At 39.2% G+C, this 15,591-nt stretch overlaps 1 protein-coding gene across 5 annotated transcripts in view; it reads left to right on the top strand.

Moving 5' to 3' along the window:
* Positions 1-15,591, top strand: part of efr3bb (EFR3 homolog Bb (S. cerevisiae)) — a 43,028-nt gene that overhangs the window by 9,226 nt on the left and 18,211 nt on the right. For all 5 annotated transcript variants that reach the window (XM_053488794.1, XM_053488795.1, XM_053488793.1 and 2 more), the window contains 5 exons: positions 7,354-7,433; positions 8,404-8,531; positions 8,649-8,799; positions 12,768-12,889; positions 14,045-14,194. In XM_053488794.1, the coding sequence (XP_053344769.1) occupies positions 7,354-7,433; positions 8,404-8,531; positions 8,649-8,799; positions 12,768-12,889; positions 14,045-14,194 (631 nt within the window). The remainder of the gene's footprint in view (positions 1-7,353; positions 7,434-8,403; positions 8,532-8,648; positions 8,800-12,767; positions 12,890-14,044; positions 14,195-15,591) is intronic.

Here is a 15,591-nt window from a genome sequence, read left to right as displayed (position 1 = left end):
TATACACATGTTGCACCGACATGGGAATCGGGTAGAGATGTACCTGCCACTTTTATAACAGAAGAAGCTAAATTTCCCATCGAATCATTGCTCCCAGCTCACTGCAGAGCAAAAAAAATAGAAATAATAATGTGGCCAGCAGCGATGAGCGGGCCCAAGCACATGCATTTAAAGGGGACATGTCAATACCTTTATGATTTAAATTTAGAAAAGGGGGAAATTTTGTGGTTAGACCTCCAAAAAGCCCCAGATACTGTAAAAAAAACATTATGGATTACACTGTGATGCCACTCAGCGTGATGCCACTCAGCGTGACGCCACTTAGCGTGATGCCACAGGTTTAAGGCATTATCACAGCTGACTCGTTTAAGATATCAAAAATCCCTTCGCAATTTTGCATCCTCAATGTCTTTAGATCACATCGGCCCGGTTTAATGGCGATGGTATAAATCCCCTAGGAGGAGTATATCAAAATCCATGGGGTTCGCTTTTGCGAACGACACAAAATAACCGACTTCCTGTTGAGTTGAGCCAAGCACATGCGGTACAAAAGTTGATGGGATCTAAATGTGTATGGGGTTTCGTGTGCATACGTGAAAGTGTGTATAAGCAATGCATCCCAATCTCTCGGAGCATCCTAATGCTTGGTCCCTGAAAAGAGCATGAAAAAAACGAGAGCTTTTATATCGTAGACGTAGGACTAGTTTCGTGAAAAAGGGGGATGGTGTGTTTGTGTGTCAGAGACAGAGTGTGTCTGGTGTGCAGCACATGCAGTGTGTGTGTAACAAATCCAGGTGGTGGCGAATCGCAAGCCTTTTGTCCTGTCGTAAACTCGACAGCTTCCCGTCTCATGAGCGCTTGTGCTTTCCATCTTTACTTCTGTTTGTCTTTAATTTTGGTCTCTGTTTACAGAACGTGCGAGAGTGATAAATCCTGAAGTCCATCTTTCCTGAATATGAGTCCTTCATATCCTTGCCACCAGTATTGACACCCACTTCTTCCTCACTTGGGTTGCGGTTACTGCGGAATGAAGAGACACTTCATTCGTTCCAAAGACTTAAAATTTTAGTACAATTTGTTAGACGGTCTGAGAATTTCCCTTTCTGTCTTAGTGTGTGTGTGTGTGTGCGCGTGGTTGGCTCAGTTTAGTTCCTCTCACATCAGGCAGTTTTCTCTCTGCAGGTGGTTCAGTGTAGCACAACACCCACAGATACACAGGCATCCTGAATCTGTCCTCGTTATCAGCCAGACTGGAGAAGAACTCGCAGCACAAACACGCCTGCATTAGTCATAGGACACCCCTGTGCCCGGCGATTCAAAACACACACACACACACTTTCTCTCTCACTCTCACACTCTCTCTCACTCTCACACACACGGACGAGTGCACCGTTTCGCACGATTTCACTGGCTGTCTCAGTCTGTCATCTCATCTCATATCTCTCTGAGAGTGAACGTTAGAGCAGCAGAAGAAGAAGAAAATATATTCACCGTTTTAGTTTTGATTAAAAGCTGTTAAGGTCGTCTTCAGTGTGGTTCAGGTTCAGTAAACTAATGGAGAGATTTTTAAGCAGTTAATAGGATACTCACTCACTCATCCATTTATCCATCCATTCACTGATTATTTATCCATCCATCTTCTTTCCATCCATTTTTCCATCCATCTATCCACTTACTCACAGACTCATTCATTCATCCATCCATTTATTCATTCACTCACTTATCCATGCATTTCATAATCCATCATCCGTTTATTCACCCCATCACATTCTATTCATCCATTCAGGCACTGATCATTTTTATTCATACACTCACTTATCCATCTCTTAATACATCATGCATCTGATCCTCTCTTCATCCATCCACCTGTCCATCTACTCACCCACTAATACCTTCATCCATCCATCCATAAAACATACATATATCCATTCATTCATTAACCAATAATTTATCCATCCACTCACTCATCCATCCATCTTTTTTTCCTTTTACTCATTCATTCATCCATCCATTTATTCATTCACTCACTCATCTATGCATCTCATAATCCATCATCCGTTCATTCGTCCCTTCACATTCTATTCATCCATTCAGGCCCTAATCATTTTTATTCATACACTCACTCATCCATCTCTCCTTACATCATGCATCCATCCAACTGTCCATCTACATAATCACTAATCCATCCATCCATGCATCCATCCAACTGTCCATCTACATAATCACTAATGCATTCATCCATCCATCCATCCATCCATCCAGCTCTCTCTCCACATTCATTTAATTCATTTCAATTTTATTTTATTCGTATACAGCTTTTAACATTGGTTACTGTCACAAAGCAACTTTACAGAATTATGAAAAAAAAATTCATCCACTTACTCGTTCATCCATCCATCAACACACTCATACATTTATTACTTTACTCACTCGCTCACCCGTACAGCCATGCACCCGTCCCCGTGTATCGTCACTCGTACATTTATCCATACACCTGCTCTTCATTCATCCTCATCACGATACACTCACACTCGGGCCATTTTTATCCGCTGGCTGTCACAGCTAGTTTACCATCTGGCGTCGGGTCGCCATTATTAGCCTGGAACACATCCCACACGGCGCTGCAGACATCCCACACGGCGCTGGACTTCGAGCTATAAGTAGACGTCTGTGTTGATGGACATGAGCTTCCAGTCAGAATTTACAGAACTGCTAGTGTAGAGACTCAAATCAGATCAACAGTGTGTGTGTGTAGATTAAAGAGAGACTGAGGACTGAAAAAACAATTCATGGACTGTGTATAGCAGTTGGCATGTTTCGTTAACTACGGTAAAAGATGATTAGCTGGGTAATAATAAAAAAACAAAAAACAGGTTAGGATGTTTTTTAATCTACGATGCGAGACAGAGCTCAGAGACGAGGCTCAGTTCTGATGCAAAGCGCCGAACGAGACCGAACAGGAATCTCCATAATCTCTAAGTAAAGGTTTCTGTGATCCCCCTCCGTCTGCCCCAGCTGCTCTGCCAACTTCTTTCATCCCTCGTTGGCAAGTTTTAATTAAATTGGTGGCTGCAGGAAGTCGAGGGAGGTGGTGGGTTTAAGAAGAGACCGCAAATATGACGACAGTTCCTGAAAAAAAAAACAACGTAAGATTTTTCGATACGAGTTTGAGCCATGAATAAATGAGTGGATTTCACTCGGTCATCTCTCACGGGTGCGGAGATGAGCTGGAAAAGTAGGGCAAGGAGAGAAAAGTTTTATCCTCTGTATTAAAATAGAACAGCAGACGCAGGCTTAATGGTGGCGTCTGCTGAAAGACAGCGTCCCTCAGGGGTCCCCTTATTGAAGTAGCTCAGAGAGAGAAGAGTCCGAACACCAGGCAGTGCACTCTCTCTATGTCTAAAAGTCCTGTAATGAATTTTTGTTAAAAAGAGCTGATTTAGACGGTGTTTGGTGTTTTTACGTCAACATTTCAGCATGGAGTTGTTGCGAGGTTCGAGCGGACAAACCTGACGCATCTCTGCTGAGGAGCGTCAGACAATCCAAAGTAAAATCATTTGTTTATTTTTTAAATGTTCCCTCGTATCATCAGGGACAACCTGGGGTCCATTCTTCGTACGTCGCTAACTCAGTTAGCTGGATTTGATTGTTGTGGATTTGTCCTGATCTTGGATCGTTTTGTTCTTCGATGCGCTTTTTGCATTTGCTGTAATAGCAACATGTCCATAAACTTGAACCTGCTCGAAAGCAGGTTTATTTCATGTAAACAGGATTTGGACTGCGCTCATGGCGGGTTATGATTGGTTGAAATGGTGAGGTCACATCTGATTGGTTAAAGAGCACGACTGACGCAGCTGACTCACGAGGGAAAAGAAAAGTATCTTGTGTATATATATATATATAATATGCTCCCCTGCCATGGATTGCCCCCCCCCCACACACACACATAATCGCTATCAAATATTATATTAGAACATAAATTCATAGGTTTATTATTGTAAAATATGATATTACTATTATAATGAAGTCTAGGCACGAGACAGCCGCCAAGACCATTAATACAAATCCTTGAATAATGTTTATTTTGTAACACATTTATATTTTTCAGGGGTTTGTCATTAATATGCAAATAAATATTTATATATAATAAAAATAAATATTTTTTATAATGAAAAATTGGACGAAACTAATATTTATTTTCTATTTTTCATATATTTCTATTTTTCATATACAACATATTTATTTTTATATTGCTTATTTTATTTTATTGTCTCATGTAATTTGTAAACCATTAACCTATGAATTTATGTTCTAATATAATATTTAAGAGCGATTATGTGCGGGGACAATCCATGACGGGGGCATTTCGGCACATAAAACCTGTAAAAAAAAATTTTTTTTAAATGGAGCCGCTCTTTTGCCATTTTGTCAACCAATCAAAGGGGTTGTGATCAGTGTTTCTACTGTCGATGCATATCGCCTTTTAAACCAACGCACGAACGCGCAGTAATCCTAGACAATTCAATCCAGCTATACTAATCATCAACAACAGGTGTGCTCGAAGAACCATCTTAGCCAGATCGTAATTAGCACGATGATCTCATCTTAGATGTGTCAGTTCATCTTGGATGTGTCAAGCGATGTACGAAGAACGGACCCCTGAAAAGAAGACGACGATCACGTTTCATAACTTCTCAGCTCGAGGTCACGTTTAGGGGGTGAGAGAGGTTTCGGGATTGGGTTTCTTACGTCTTTTTTTCCCCTCGATTTAAAAACACAGGAGTGTGTGACTGTAAAAATTCACAAAAGCAAATCTATACATATAATAAAAGTGTACAGTTGGTGTGTCTGTATATTTGAAGATATTTGCAGAAAAATTATTTGAAGGGGCATAAGATGAGTGATGGGACACATTAAGATGTTTTTTTTGTTTGTTTCTTTGTGCATGCATCATATTAAAAATGCCAAACGAATTTTAAAGGGGTTTTCATATGTGTCTTTGGCCGAGCCTGAGGTAACATATAGGCTTTGTTTCAATGCAGTCGGTCCACAGGAAGAGAAGATATGCTACTCTGAAATTTAAATAGAAAACAGCCTTATATCATAAAAAAAAAAAAAATTATCAGTTCATCTCAAGATTCAACTGATGACGCTGTACTTTTTTTTATGCATTTATGAGTGTGCAGTGTTAAAATGTACTTAATAAACGCGACACCTTCATTCCGCGCACTTCACGTTAAGACGTAAAAAAATTCGTTTATTTCAACATATGGCTCTGTACATAAAAAAAAAAAAAAAAGAATAAAATTTTGCGTGCTTATATGTGCAGTTAAACGCCACCTAAACGAAGTCGTGGGCACGTCTAGTTAATATAACACAACAAGAATAATCTAAAAATAAGAACATTATACTTAATGGATTTCCAAGGGAGGACCGTTTCATATCCCGGGCTCATCAAAAGCAAAATCAGCCTCCAGCTGAGATCCAAGAACAACCAAATTGAATTAAACACCAAGAACCCTTTCTGACACACGCCTCTCTAGTCCCAGATTTGGACGGAGCAAAAAGGTTTTCATTTAATTAAAAAAAAAAAAAATTCCCTAATGCACACCCCCTCGAGACTCTGCAAGAATGCAGAGAACAAATTATTGCGCATCATCGGAGCAACAGTAAACGAGATGTGATGGTTCCCGATGGAGGCAGATACGAACTGACCGCGGTTCTCTGAACGTTCGTAGATGCGAACAAGTCACGGAAGTAGCTCTTGTGTATTGTACAAAAAATAGACCCTGCAGTGCATCACATACCAATATTTACAATTATAAACAATATTTTCAGTCTGTCCTGATGGTGATTATTCCAAATTTCAAGAAATCCTCAACAAAAGAGTTCACAGTCCAATACAGTCGAAAACAGCTCTGAGACGAAATGGCGTTCGGGATTTACCTCGTGATTTAAAGGCGCAGAGACAACACTGGTACATTTCTCATGTGTGAGATTTATTTCCTTAGGCGCGGTTATGGTTTTTGGCCACATGATGGCAGTGTGGAGAAAGGGGACAGTCTAGTGAATTGGTATGCTTTATATTGTATATTCCTGTCAAAGGGTGTATAAGGCTCACTTTGTCTGACATAAGAGCAAATCCAACTTACGAACATGATTCTGGAACAGAACTCGTTTATAAGTCAGAGACTACCTGTATGGTTGAAATGACTAATAAAAGCCTATTTTGAAATACCTATATTGAACTACCACACCAAGTTGTGCCCTTGATCAGGGGTTAGAGAGGGATTTGGGATTCAGCTTTGTGTTAGAAGCTAGCTAGCTTTGCTGCTCACATTAGCCATGGACAAAACAACTTGAAAGATTTAGAGGCAATTCGGAATGACTTTGAAGGAAATAGTGTTTTTAGTATGATATAACATTAACAGATGTGTTTTGCTGAAAGTGATTGGGGGACCAATCAGAGGTACAGACCTACTTTTACCCGACAGTTAGTGTAATTAACTACTGTAGAACGCCTGGGACACCAAGTGATACATATAGTTAATTGTTTCAGTGCGGTTACCGTCTGGTATCACCACTCGACCAGAATCTCTCTCGTCCAGTCAGTTTACTTGGTCGGTGCTATCTGTTGTCGAACATTTTTTAGGTTTATGTTTTCATGCCCAAAAGGACAGGATGTTTAAGGTTTTTTATGCAACATTTATTAAATTCTTGTTTGTTTGGACGAAGAGAGTTGATTGATCTCAGGTTGTTATGTAATGGCAGCGGTCTCCGAGTTGTTCCAAACGCTAACGATAATTAAACAAATCCCCCCAAAAAATCAAAGTATGAGGAAACTTGAGAAACAAGAGTTTTTTTATTATGACAACAAATAAAAAGTATGATAATAACTGTAAGCGAGTATAATGTACCGATTAATGTTTTGCGCTAATGAACGTCTCGGTGCTGTAACACAAGCCTCCTCCTCATGTTCTCCTCCTGAACCTTCTCCAGACGTTTAACAGCTGTAGAGAGAAACCCGACCGAGTAATCTGATTGGGCGTCACTAGTGCACCGAGCTTAGATGATGAAGGTCTGAGCAAACATTTCAGCTGAGATTAAATCATTTTAAGTGATTAATATCGATCAGATTCTTCAGAGTTTAATTTCCACACTGTGTCCCAAAGCCAAGTCAAAACAAAGCACCGTCACTGAAGTGTTTATTTTTAAATCATGATGTTTTTATTTATTAACTCTTACGCTCTAGAGATTTAAAAAAAATAAAAAATTCCCGGGGGTTTGATGATAGCCTAGTGTTTTTCCATCCTAATTTCTCTCTCTCTGTCTCTCTTTCTCTCTCTCTCTCAGGGGTGTGTGGTTGTTGCTGTGGGGCTTTCAGGCCCCGCTACAAGAGGCTTGTTGACAACATATTTCCAGAAGATCCAGAGGTAAGAGACAACCCGGCTTCCTGTTCACCACGTCATAGACGGGGTTTAACCAATCCTGATCTGCAGAGAAAATCCTATTTTTTTTTTTTTTTTTTTTTAAACAGACCATAGAGAGATTTTTGTGTGTCCTAATATAATATGAGGGTAAGTCAAAAATGATTCAAAACCTGTGTTGGCCGTACTGTCTTATCGCTTAAGGCTTTTCCGTTCTTGAACTCCGGTCACGGCGGTGCAGGTGTGAACGTGTTACATCAGGTCATTTGTAACTGCAGTGCGAGCAAAAAATGGACGCCTCACTTGTGATCTGCACGTCCTCACACCTCTGCCCACACTGTCGACACTTCTCTTTGAAGTGTTAAAGCATCCTCCTTATAGTCCTGTTTGATCCCCTGAAAGCAGAACTACAAGGATGAAGAATGACAAAAATAAAAATCATACTAAATCTGACCCAGCACCATTAGGTGGCTGCACTGGGATTGATTATTATTCCAGGATTGTCCGGGCAGCGAGGACTGAATCCTTCAGGCGTTAGAACATTTATTAGAACATTTCCTTCTGGCTAAGACGTTTAAGGGCTTTTTCGACTTTCAGACTGTTTCTTACTGTTGGTGTTAGCATGGTAGTCTTTCCTACTTTTCTGGCTGTCCTACTTTTGGGTACTTTGATGTAGAGCAAGTGTGATATGTGTGTTCGAAATTTGGCAGTTCTGACTGTAAAGTAGCGTGAAATTACTACAGATGTTCATGTCAAAGCGGGACTTTTCAATCATGCAGAGGAAGAGAAAACCTCCCTTTATTTCTCTATATAATCCTCTGCTACACTAATGCACTTATCCCTGTTTTTATAAGTAGTTTTGAAAGAGCTTGAATCTTTCTCTTATTGGTTTAAAGTGTGTTTTATTTACCCTAATTGTTATTGTTTAATTGTTGTTTAATTATCATCGTTGTTCCCTGTGTGTGATTGCGTGTAGGACGGCTTGGTGAAGGCCAACATGGAGAAGCTGACGTTCTACGCTCTGTCTGCTCCAGAGAAGCTGGACCGAATAGGAGCCTACCTGTCTGAGAGACTGTGCCGCGATGTCGCCAGACACAGATACGGGTACAAGGAGAATGGAATTTTAAACTTTTAAAATTTATTTTATTTTTGCTTTCTGTATCGTAAAGCGCACCACTTATTTATTTCTCTCTCTCTGCTTGTCTCTGTGGGGTACTTCAGGTACGTGTGTATTGCGATGGAGGCCCTGGATCAGCTCCTGATGGCGTGCCACTGTCAGAGCATTAACCTCTTCGTGGAGAGTTTCCTAAAGATGGTGCGCAAACTCCTGGAAGCGGACAAGCCCAACTTGCAGATACTGGGAACCAACTCGGTGAATACTCTTCATCCCACTTATATATTTACATATTTACATAAAATTTATTTATTTATTTATTTTCTAATATTCCCCCCCCCCCCCCCCTAAACTCTAATTATTTTAAAATTATTATTGACACCCCCATAAATGTATAATAACAGCACAAAATCTCTGGTTCTAAAGACTAACGAATTTGAAACCATTTGATTCGATTTTTGATCCTTTAGATGGATTTTTTTTTTGTGGGGGAAAGATGGGGTGCTGTAATTCCTGGAGATTTGTCAGATCTACTGGAGCATTGTCAGCTAAAAGATGTGAAGATGAGATTTAAGGGGAAACGTTTGTCTGTTATTTCAGTAACACTAAGTGTCAAGTTCAGGAATCTTCGGACCAGCTTGTCGTTATGGGACGCGATCATCTTATCCTTCCAAAACAAGACAATTTTCTGGTTTCATTTCAATCTCTGAAATCTTGTGGAAAACCTGTGAAGCTTGTTCCAGCTGCAGAGGCGGGGCCAACATCATATTAAACCCTGTGGAATAACAATGGGATGTTACTCAAGTTCATATACATGGCGAGCGAATACTTTTGGCAATATAGGGTTTGATTTAGAATATATATACTGTGCAAAAGTCTCAGGCACCATATTATATGTTGTACGAATTTTGTTATATATGTTTATCATGTCTGCATAATTATGTGCAAAATAATTCAGTATTTCCATATATAACTTAAAAATCAATAAATAAATAACATTACAGGAGAATTTTATAGCCATGCATATAGGCTGTTAAGAAAATAAAAATATATAGTACAAGACAGACGGAAACAAAAACCCTAATGTACGCTCCTGGGATTTGCATTATTATAGAAAGGAGCGAATGTGACAAAGTTACCAGAAGAACTTAATATTCTCCAGCAAGCTCAGTAAAACCTAACAGCTGTTTTACTTATAAAACTGCACAAATCTGTGTGTAAAACTTCTGATTATAAGAATGAGTTTTCACTCCAAATACTGACTGTTTATTTTATTGCTCTTTATAGAAGTTTCTTTTATGCAGAAATGTTTTTAAAAGCACCTTTTGCTTATGCCATATTTTTGTATGTGCCCAAGACTTTTGCACAGAACTATAAGTAAAACATCAGTACCAAAAAGTAAATTTTTTAAAGTAACTAATTACATTAAAAAGTAATTAGTTACATTACAGCATTAGTTTCTGATAAAAGTAACTAGTTTAAGTACTTTTCCATTGCTGGAAATGAAAACTCCTTCGTGGGGCTTATAGGAAGACTTTCTCACACACACACATTACAAAAAGTAATCCAAGTACTGTAACGCTAACCCAACACTGCTCATAAAGAATCACTTCAGCCTTATTTAAGGAACTCGAGGATTCGCGAAATGTAATGAAAGAGGGTATACATTAGAGGTCGACCGATATATCGCGCCGATATTTGTCATTTTTTAATATATCGGCATCGGCCGATATCCTTGTTTAGTAGCGCCGATATAAAGTCAGGCACATCCGCGGGCAGTCCCATGTTATTGATGCGGTGGAATGTGCTGCTGCCGCGTGTGAAGGACCCCAAGCCAAAACTTCAATGCACTAGAATACACTTCAGATGTTCTGTGTCATTTATACCGAACACAAATGTTGCTGGTTGCTACTAATGCTGCACGATTAATCATATCGCAATCGCGATGTCAGCCTATGCGATTACATTACAGCAAATGTTGCGATTATATTAAATAAACAAATGCGTTCGCGGACGTAACAAGACATTCATTCTAAGAGCTGCATGGCCATTTCTTATGTCAAAAATAAAAAATAACCAGTCAGTCTTGTGTAGCGCGCATGCTGGTGGTCACGTGACTTTCCGCAGCGCAGTGTGGAGACGGAAGAAAATGGATACAGAAGAGACCGACGCTGAACTTGTGCCCAGAAAAAATGCAAGCTCTGTTATTTGGCGATATTTTGGTTCCAGGATATCGGACACTAAGCAGAAAGAGGTACTGCGCAAAATTGGCAAAACTAAAGTCGCTACATCAGGTGGCAACACGACAAATTTATATCAGCGCCTGAAGCAACACAGAAAAGTATGATAAATGCATGGCGGTAAAAGCCAAGAGCAGTAAAAAGACCAAACAAAGCACAACCCAGTGTGAGCAGAACAAAACAACACATTATTACAGAGGTGTTTGTAAGTCTCAGTAAGTGACGTAGCGACGTTGAACTTGAAATAACTGCAGTGAAATTCTTTTTAACTCCTACGGACCTTTGGTCAAACAGGACGACCGAGACATATATTAGCCTAACCGCGCACAATGAGTTTGAACTGAAAAGCCGTTGCTTGTAAACATCGTATTTCCCTGACGATTACACCGGAGAGAACACACTGTAGCCGCGGGTTTAAGAGAGGCCCTGGCTGCATGGGACCTCTGTAAGGATGGTTTGGTCGCAGTCGCAACAGACAACGGCACGAACATCACCAAAGCGGTGGCGCTTAATCACTGGACTAGGTTACAGTGCTTCGGGCATAGACTTTATTTGGCCATTGGTAAGTTAAATTAATTTAATCTTTTCATATTTAAAGCTACTTAACTGTACGTTAGAGAGGACAGCTATTAACAGATTTATTTAAGAATAAATGAAAATACAGTGTAGAAATCTGCGTCACAAAGAACACTAGAAATGTCTCATTTAAATTATTTTCATGATTATTAGCATGACTCTAAAATTAATATGTTTAAAGGACACTTTTCTTTTCTTTAATCTCTTCTTCATCATTAGATTAAAAATGGTGAGTGATTTGATAAGAATACCAATAAAGTATATGTTACATCCTCCTTAAATGTCCCTGTTTTGGGACAAAATGTAAAAATAATTTTTTTAAATAGGTATTTGTTTTATTTATCTGTACTTTTGACTTTCTAATTTAATTTAAAAGTTAATTTAATGTAATTTAATTCAATAATGTAAAGATGTTACTGTTATTTAAATTTGTACAATTTTGTTTTAATTAAAAAAACATTGTTCATTTCTAGTTGCTAGATTGCACTGTACACTATACTGTATCTCAGTTGAGAAATAAAAATTTCAGCATTATTAGTAATGTAAGTGCATTTTCCTTGATAACAAGCAAGTTGAGTCATACCACTTGTTTATCGTATCGCAATCGTAAATCGCAATTTTGACCTTAATAATCGCAATGTGAAATTTTTCCCAAATCGTGCAGCCCTAGTTTTTTTATATTACCTGTTTTATTTATAAGTCAGTGTTCAATAAATTATGTTAAGTTTAGAAATGTTGTGCATCCACTCGTTATTAGTGTGACCTTTTAGCATGCAAATGAAAGGGAAAACTTCAAGATATCGGCCCTAAAAATCGGCCAAAAAAATCGGCACCACATATCGGCCATCGGCTGACCCTGACCTCTAAACATCGGCATCGGTTATAAAAAAACCCATATCGGTCGATCTCTAGTATACATGTATGTTTGTTTTAATGTTTGTCTTAGGTCGTCTTTTTTTTCCCTTCCTTTGTTAAAATATATTTGTCTGAATTAGCGCTAAAAGACACTAATAATACAAAAGGAGATTAAATCACGTGTAAAGTAATATAAAGTTTATACAGTGTTCCTCACTATTTCCAGCAATGGAAAAGTACTCAAACTAGTTACTTTTATCAGAAACTAACGCTGTAATGTTTTTTTGTTTGTTTGTTTTTCTTTGTCTTTTTCTTTCAAGACCAGTTATTACAACATTAGCTTCTCTGTCTTGCCTTCAGGGGAAAATCTCTATTAGGTTCTCTATCAGGTTTATTTCCAGAGAAAATGTCAGCGCATTAAAATTTAAACTCTGGCATTTTAGGATGATGATGACATGCTGTGTGTTTGTGAGAGAAAGTTTTTTTGTTCCTCTCTCTCTATTTGAGTTTATTCTAATTTTTTTGTGGTCCTTCTCTTTATTTGTCTTTCCTCAGTTTGTCAAGTTCGCCAACATCGAAGAGGACACTCCCTCGTACCATCGCAGTTACGATTTCTTCGTGTCGCGCTTCAGTGAGATGTGCCACTCCAACTTTGAAGATCCGGATATCCGCACCAGGTGAGAACACAAAGAACTTGGGCTAAGAAATAAGTGGAATGAATATAATTATGTGCATAAATATATATATTTTTTTTTCTGCAACACTCATGAAACTCAAATGGCCTCCTAGAACTAATCATAGCACCTGTTTGTTATCGTCACAAACATCGTCTCTGCTCAGTGTGAACATAACTATTTCAACCACACTGATTAAAAAAAATAAAATAAACATGGGAAAAACTCAGGGAACAAATTCTAATCTAATATTTTGGTCAACGTCCTTTAGTTTTGATTACGCACACAGTGTGGTGTCCAGTTCCCGGATGAGACGGATTCCTTATTCCAGAATCACTCTTAATTACACCCCGAATCCTGGAATATGGGCCTCGCCATCAGGGAATAAAAACTCATGGATGTAATAACCTGGTCATTCAGTACATTCAGGTCGTCAGCTGACAGACATCTATCTATCTATCTATCTATCTATCTATCTATCTATCTATCTATCTATCTATCTATCTACAGTGTCTCTTTGTCTATCTGCGTCTCTGTGTCTGTCTGTCTCTCTATCTATTCATCGGTCTATCACTCTTTGTCTATTTATCTATCTATTTATCTATTCGTCTATTTTTTTCTCTGTGTATCTATCGATCTATTTATCTATCTATCTATCGTATCTCGGTCTCTCTTTCTATTCAGTACATTCAGGTGGTCAGCTGACTTCATTTTATTTCCACATAACGTTGCTGAGTCTCGACCTGATTGACTGAAGCCACCCCAGACCATAACACTGTCTCCAGAGGCTTGTACGGTGGACACTACGCATGATCGCTTTATACACTTCCCTTCTCACCCTGACACGCCCATCACTCTGTAGTAGGCTCGATCTGGATTTATCAGACTTTTTTCCATTGCTTAAATCAAAGCCTTTTTTTTTTCCTAACAAGTGGTTTCTCGTATGGACGCACAGCTGTTTAGTCCCAATTCCTATCACAGGTTCCTCGATAGAGGTTTTTCTATAGTTTGACAGGGAAAAATGTATTACAGTAACAGAATCCAGTCAGGATTTTATGTAGAGTTTATGTAATAATGTGGCAATTAATAATCTCACGCCGTCTGAGACGGGCTTTAATTCATGAGGATGGACAATTTCTTTTTGTCTCCGTGTCTCAGAATCCGCATGGCTGGTATAAAAGGGCTGCAGGGAGTGGTGAGGAAGACGGTCAACGATGAACTGCAGGCGAACATCTGGGATCCGCAGCACATGGACAAGATCGTGCCGTCTCTGCTGTTTAACCTGCAGTCTGGAGAAGGCACGGAGAGGTGAGCACGACTCAGAAACGTTCCTATACGAGTCTTTTACTTTGATTAAAGGTTTCCCAGAATGCCGCTCAGCTCTCTCATCAGCTCAGAGTGTCCGTTTATTCCACCATCTTGTAGAGCCTCAGCCATCTGAGCCGTGACAACAACATCTGCGTTTCTTTTCCTGGGACATGGCGTTCTAACGACTCGCCGTCTCGCCACTGGGTTTCTCATTAATATGACGTCATTGAGAAATTTCATCCCCTTTTAAATCCCCATCAGGGCGGAGAGTTCTGGTAAAGCGGTTGACACGAGAGCTCTCCCGAGTGAGCGCGGGTCAGCTCCGTGGTCTGGTCCCGGTGATACACTGATGCACAGAGCCGATGGAGGATGGGCGCCTTCATCTTCCTCCCGCGCTTCCCTCCCGCTGCGTCTCCCCGTCGACGCCACCACTGACAGGCGTAATTACAGCACGGGAGGAGACGTTAATTACTCGTATTCTGGCGTTTGAAGTGCTAATTGGCTCTTACTGTAAATGGCAGCTTATTATTAACTCCCTCCCCCCCTCGACCGTCATTATCAGGGGAACAGAGGGCAGAATAATCACGAGTTCACTTCAGCAACTTGAGACACTTTTTTAAAATTTTTTTTTTATATTGCGAACGTAGGATATTTTATTTTGTTTATTTTTTTTTTATCTGATCTTTTAGATGCAGAACACAATAATGAATTTCCTTTTAGTAGTGCCAGTTAAATGGGTCCAATCTTAATTTTTTACATTTAGTTTGCATTTTTAATTCTTCAAGGAATCAAGAGAAAGTATTGTACCATATGGGCTGTCCTTAAAAAAAAAAAAAACATTGCCTCTGAATTCTCTTTATTAATTCTCTGAATTGCCTCTGAAATCTCAGTTCTGATTGGTTACACAATTTTAGCCCAATCCCAATTCTACACCTTACCCCTTCCCCTACCCCTACCCCTCGCCCCTTCCCCTTGTCCCTTAAAACGAAGTGGAAAGGGGAAGGGTTAAAATATTTCCCCTAAGAAATGGGACACCACTACAACACTGTTATACGTCATCATACGTATCCGTTCATTTACATGTACACATACAGTATGGCCGTAAGCAAAACAAACAATGCGTTATCAAAAGCTCGGCAAACTGCCGTGCTACTGAACTTTCATATTTGTTTGTAGCGTGTAGTAAAGTGTATATGACATAAAAATATATTTTTGTAATATTGCGCAATCGGCGCTATCCGCTAGCAAACTTTAGCGTTTTTTTTGCAAACGTTTTTTTACAAAACATCACCATAAACACAAACACAAGACTAAAATTAATATACATATAATAAAAACTTGTCATAAAAATCCTTATTAATGGCAAAAAATCGTTAAATTTACGGGTCTGCTTGCTC

Source organism: Clarias gariepinus, chromosome 27 (assembly GCF_024256425.1).
Source record: "Clarias gariepinus isolate MV-2021 ecotype Netherlands chromosome 27, CGAR_prim_01v2, whole genome shotgun sequence".
Lineage (NCBI taxonomy): Eukaryota > Metazoa > Chordata > Actinopteri > Siluriformes > Clariidae > Clarias > Clarias gariepinus.
This window is presented reverse-complemented; position numbering and strand designations above follow the sequence as displayed.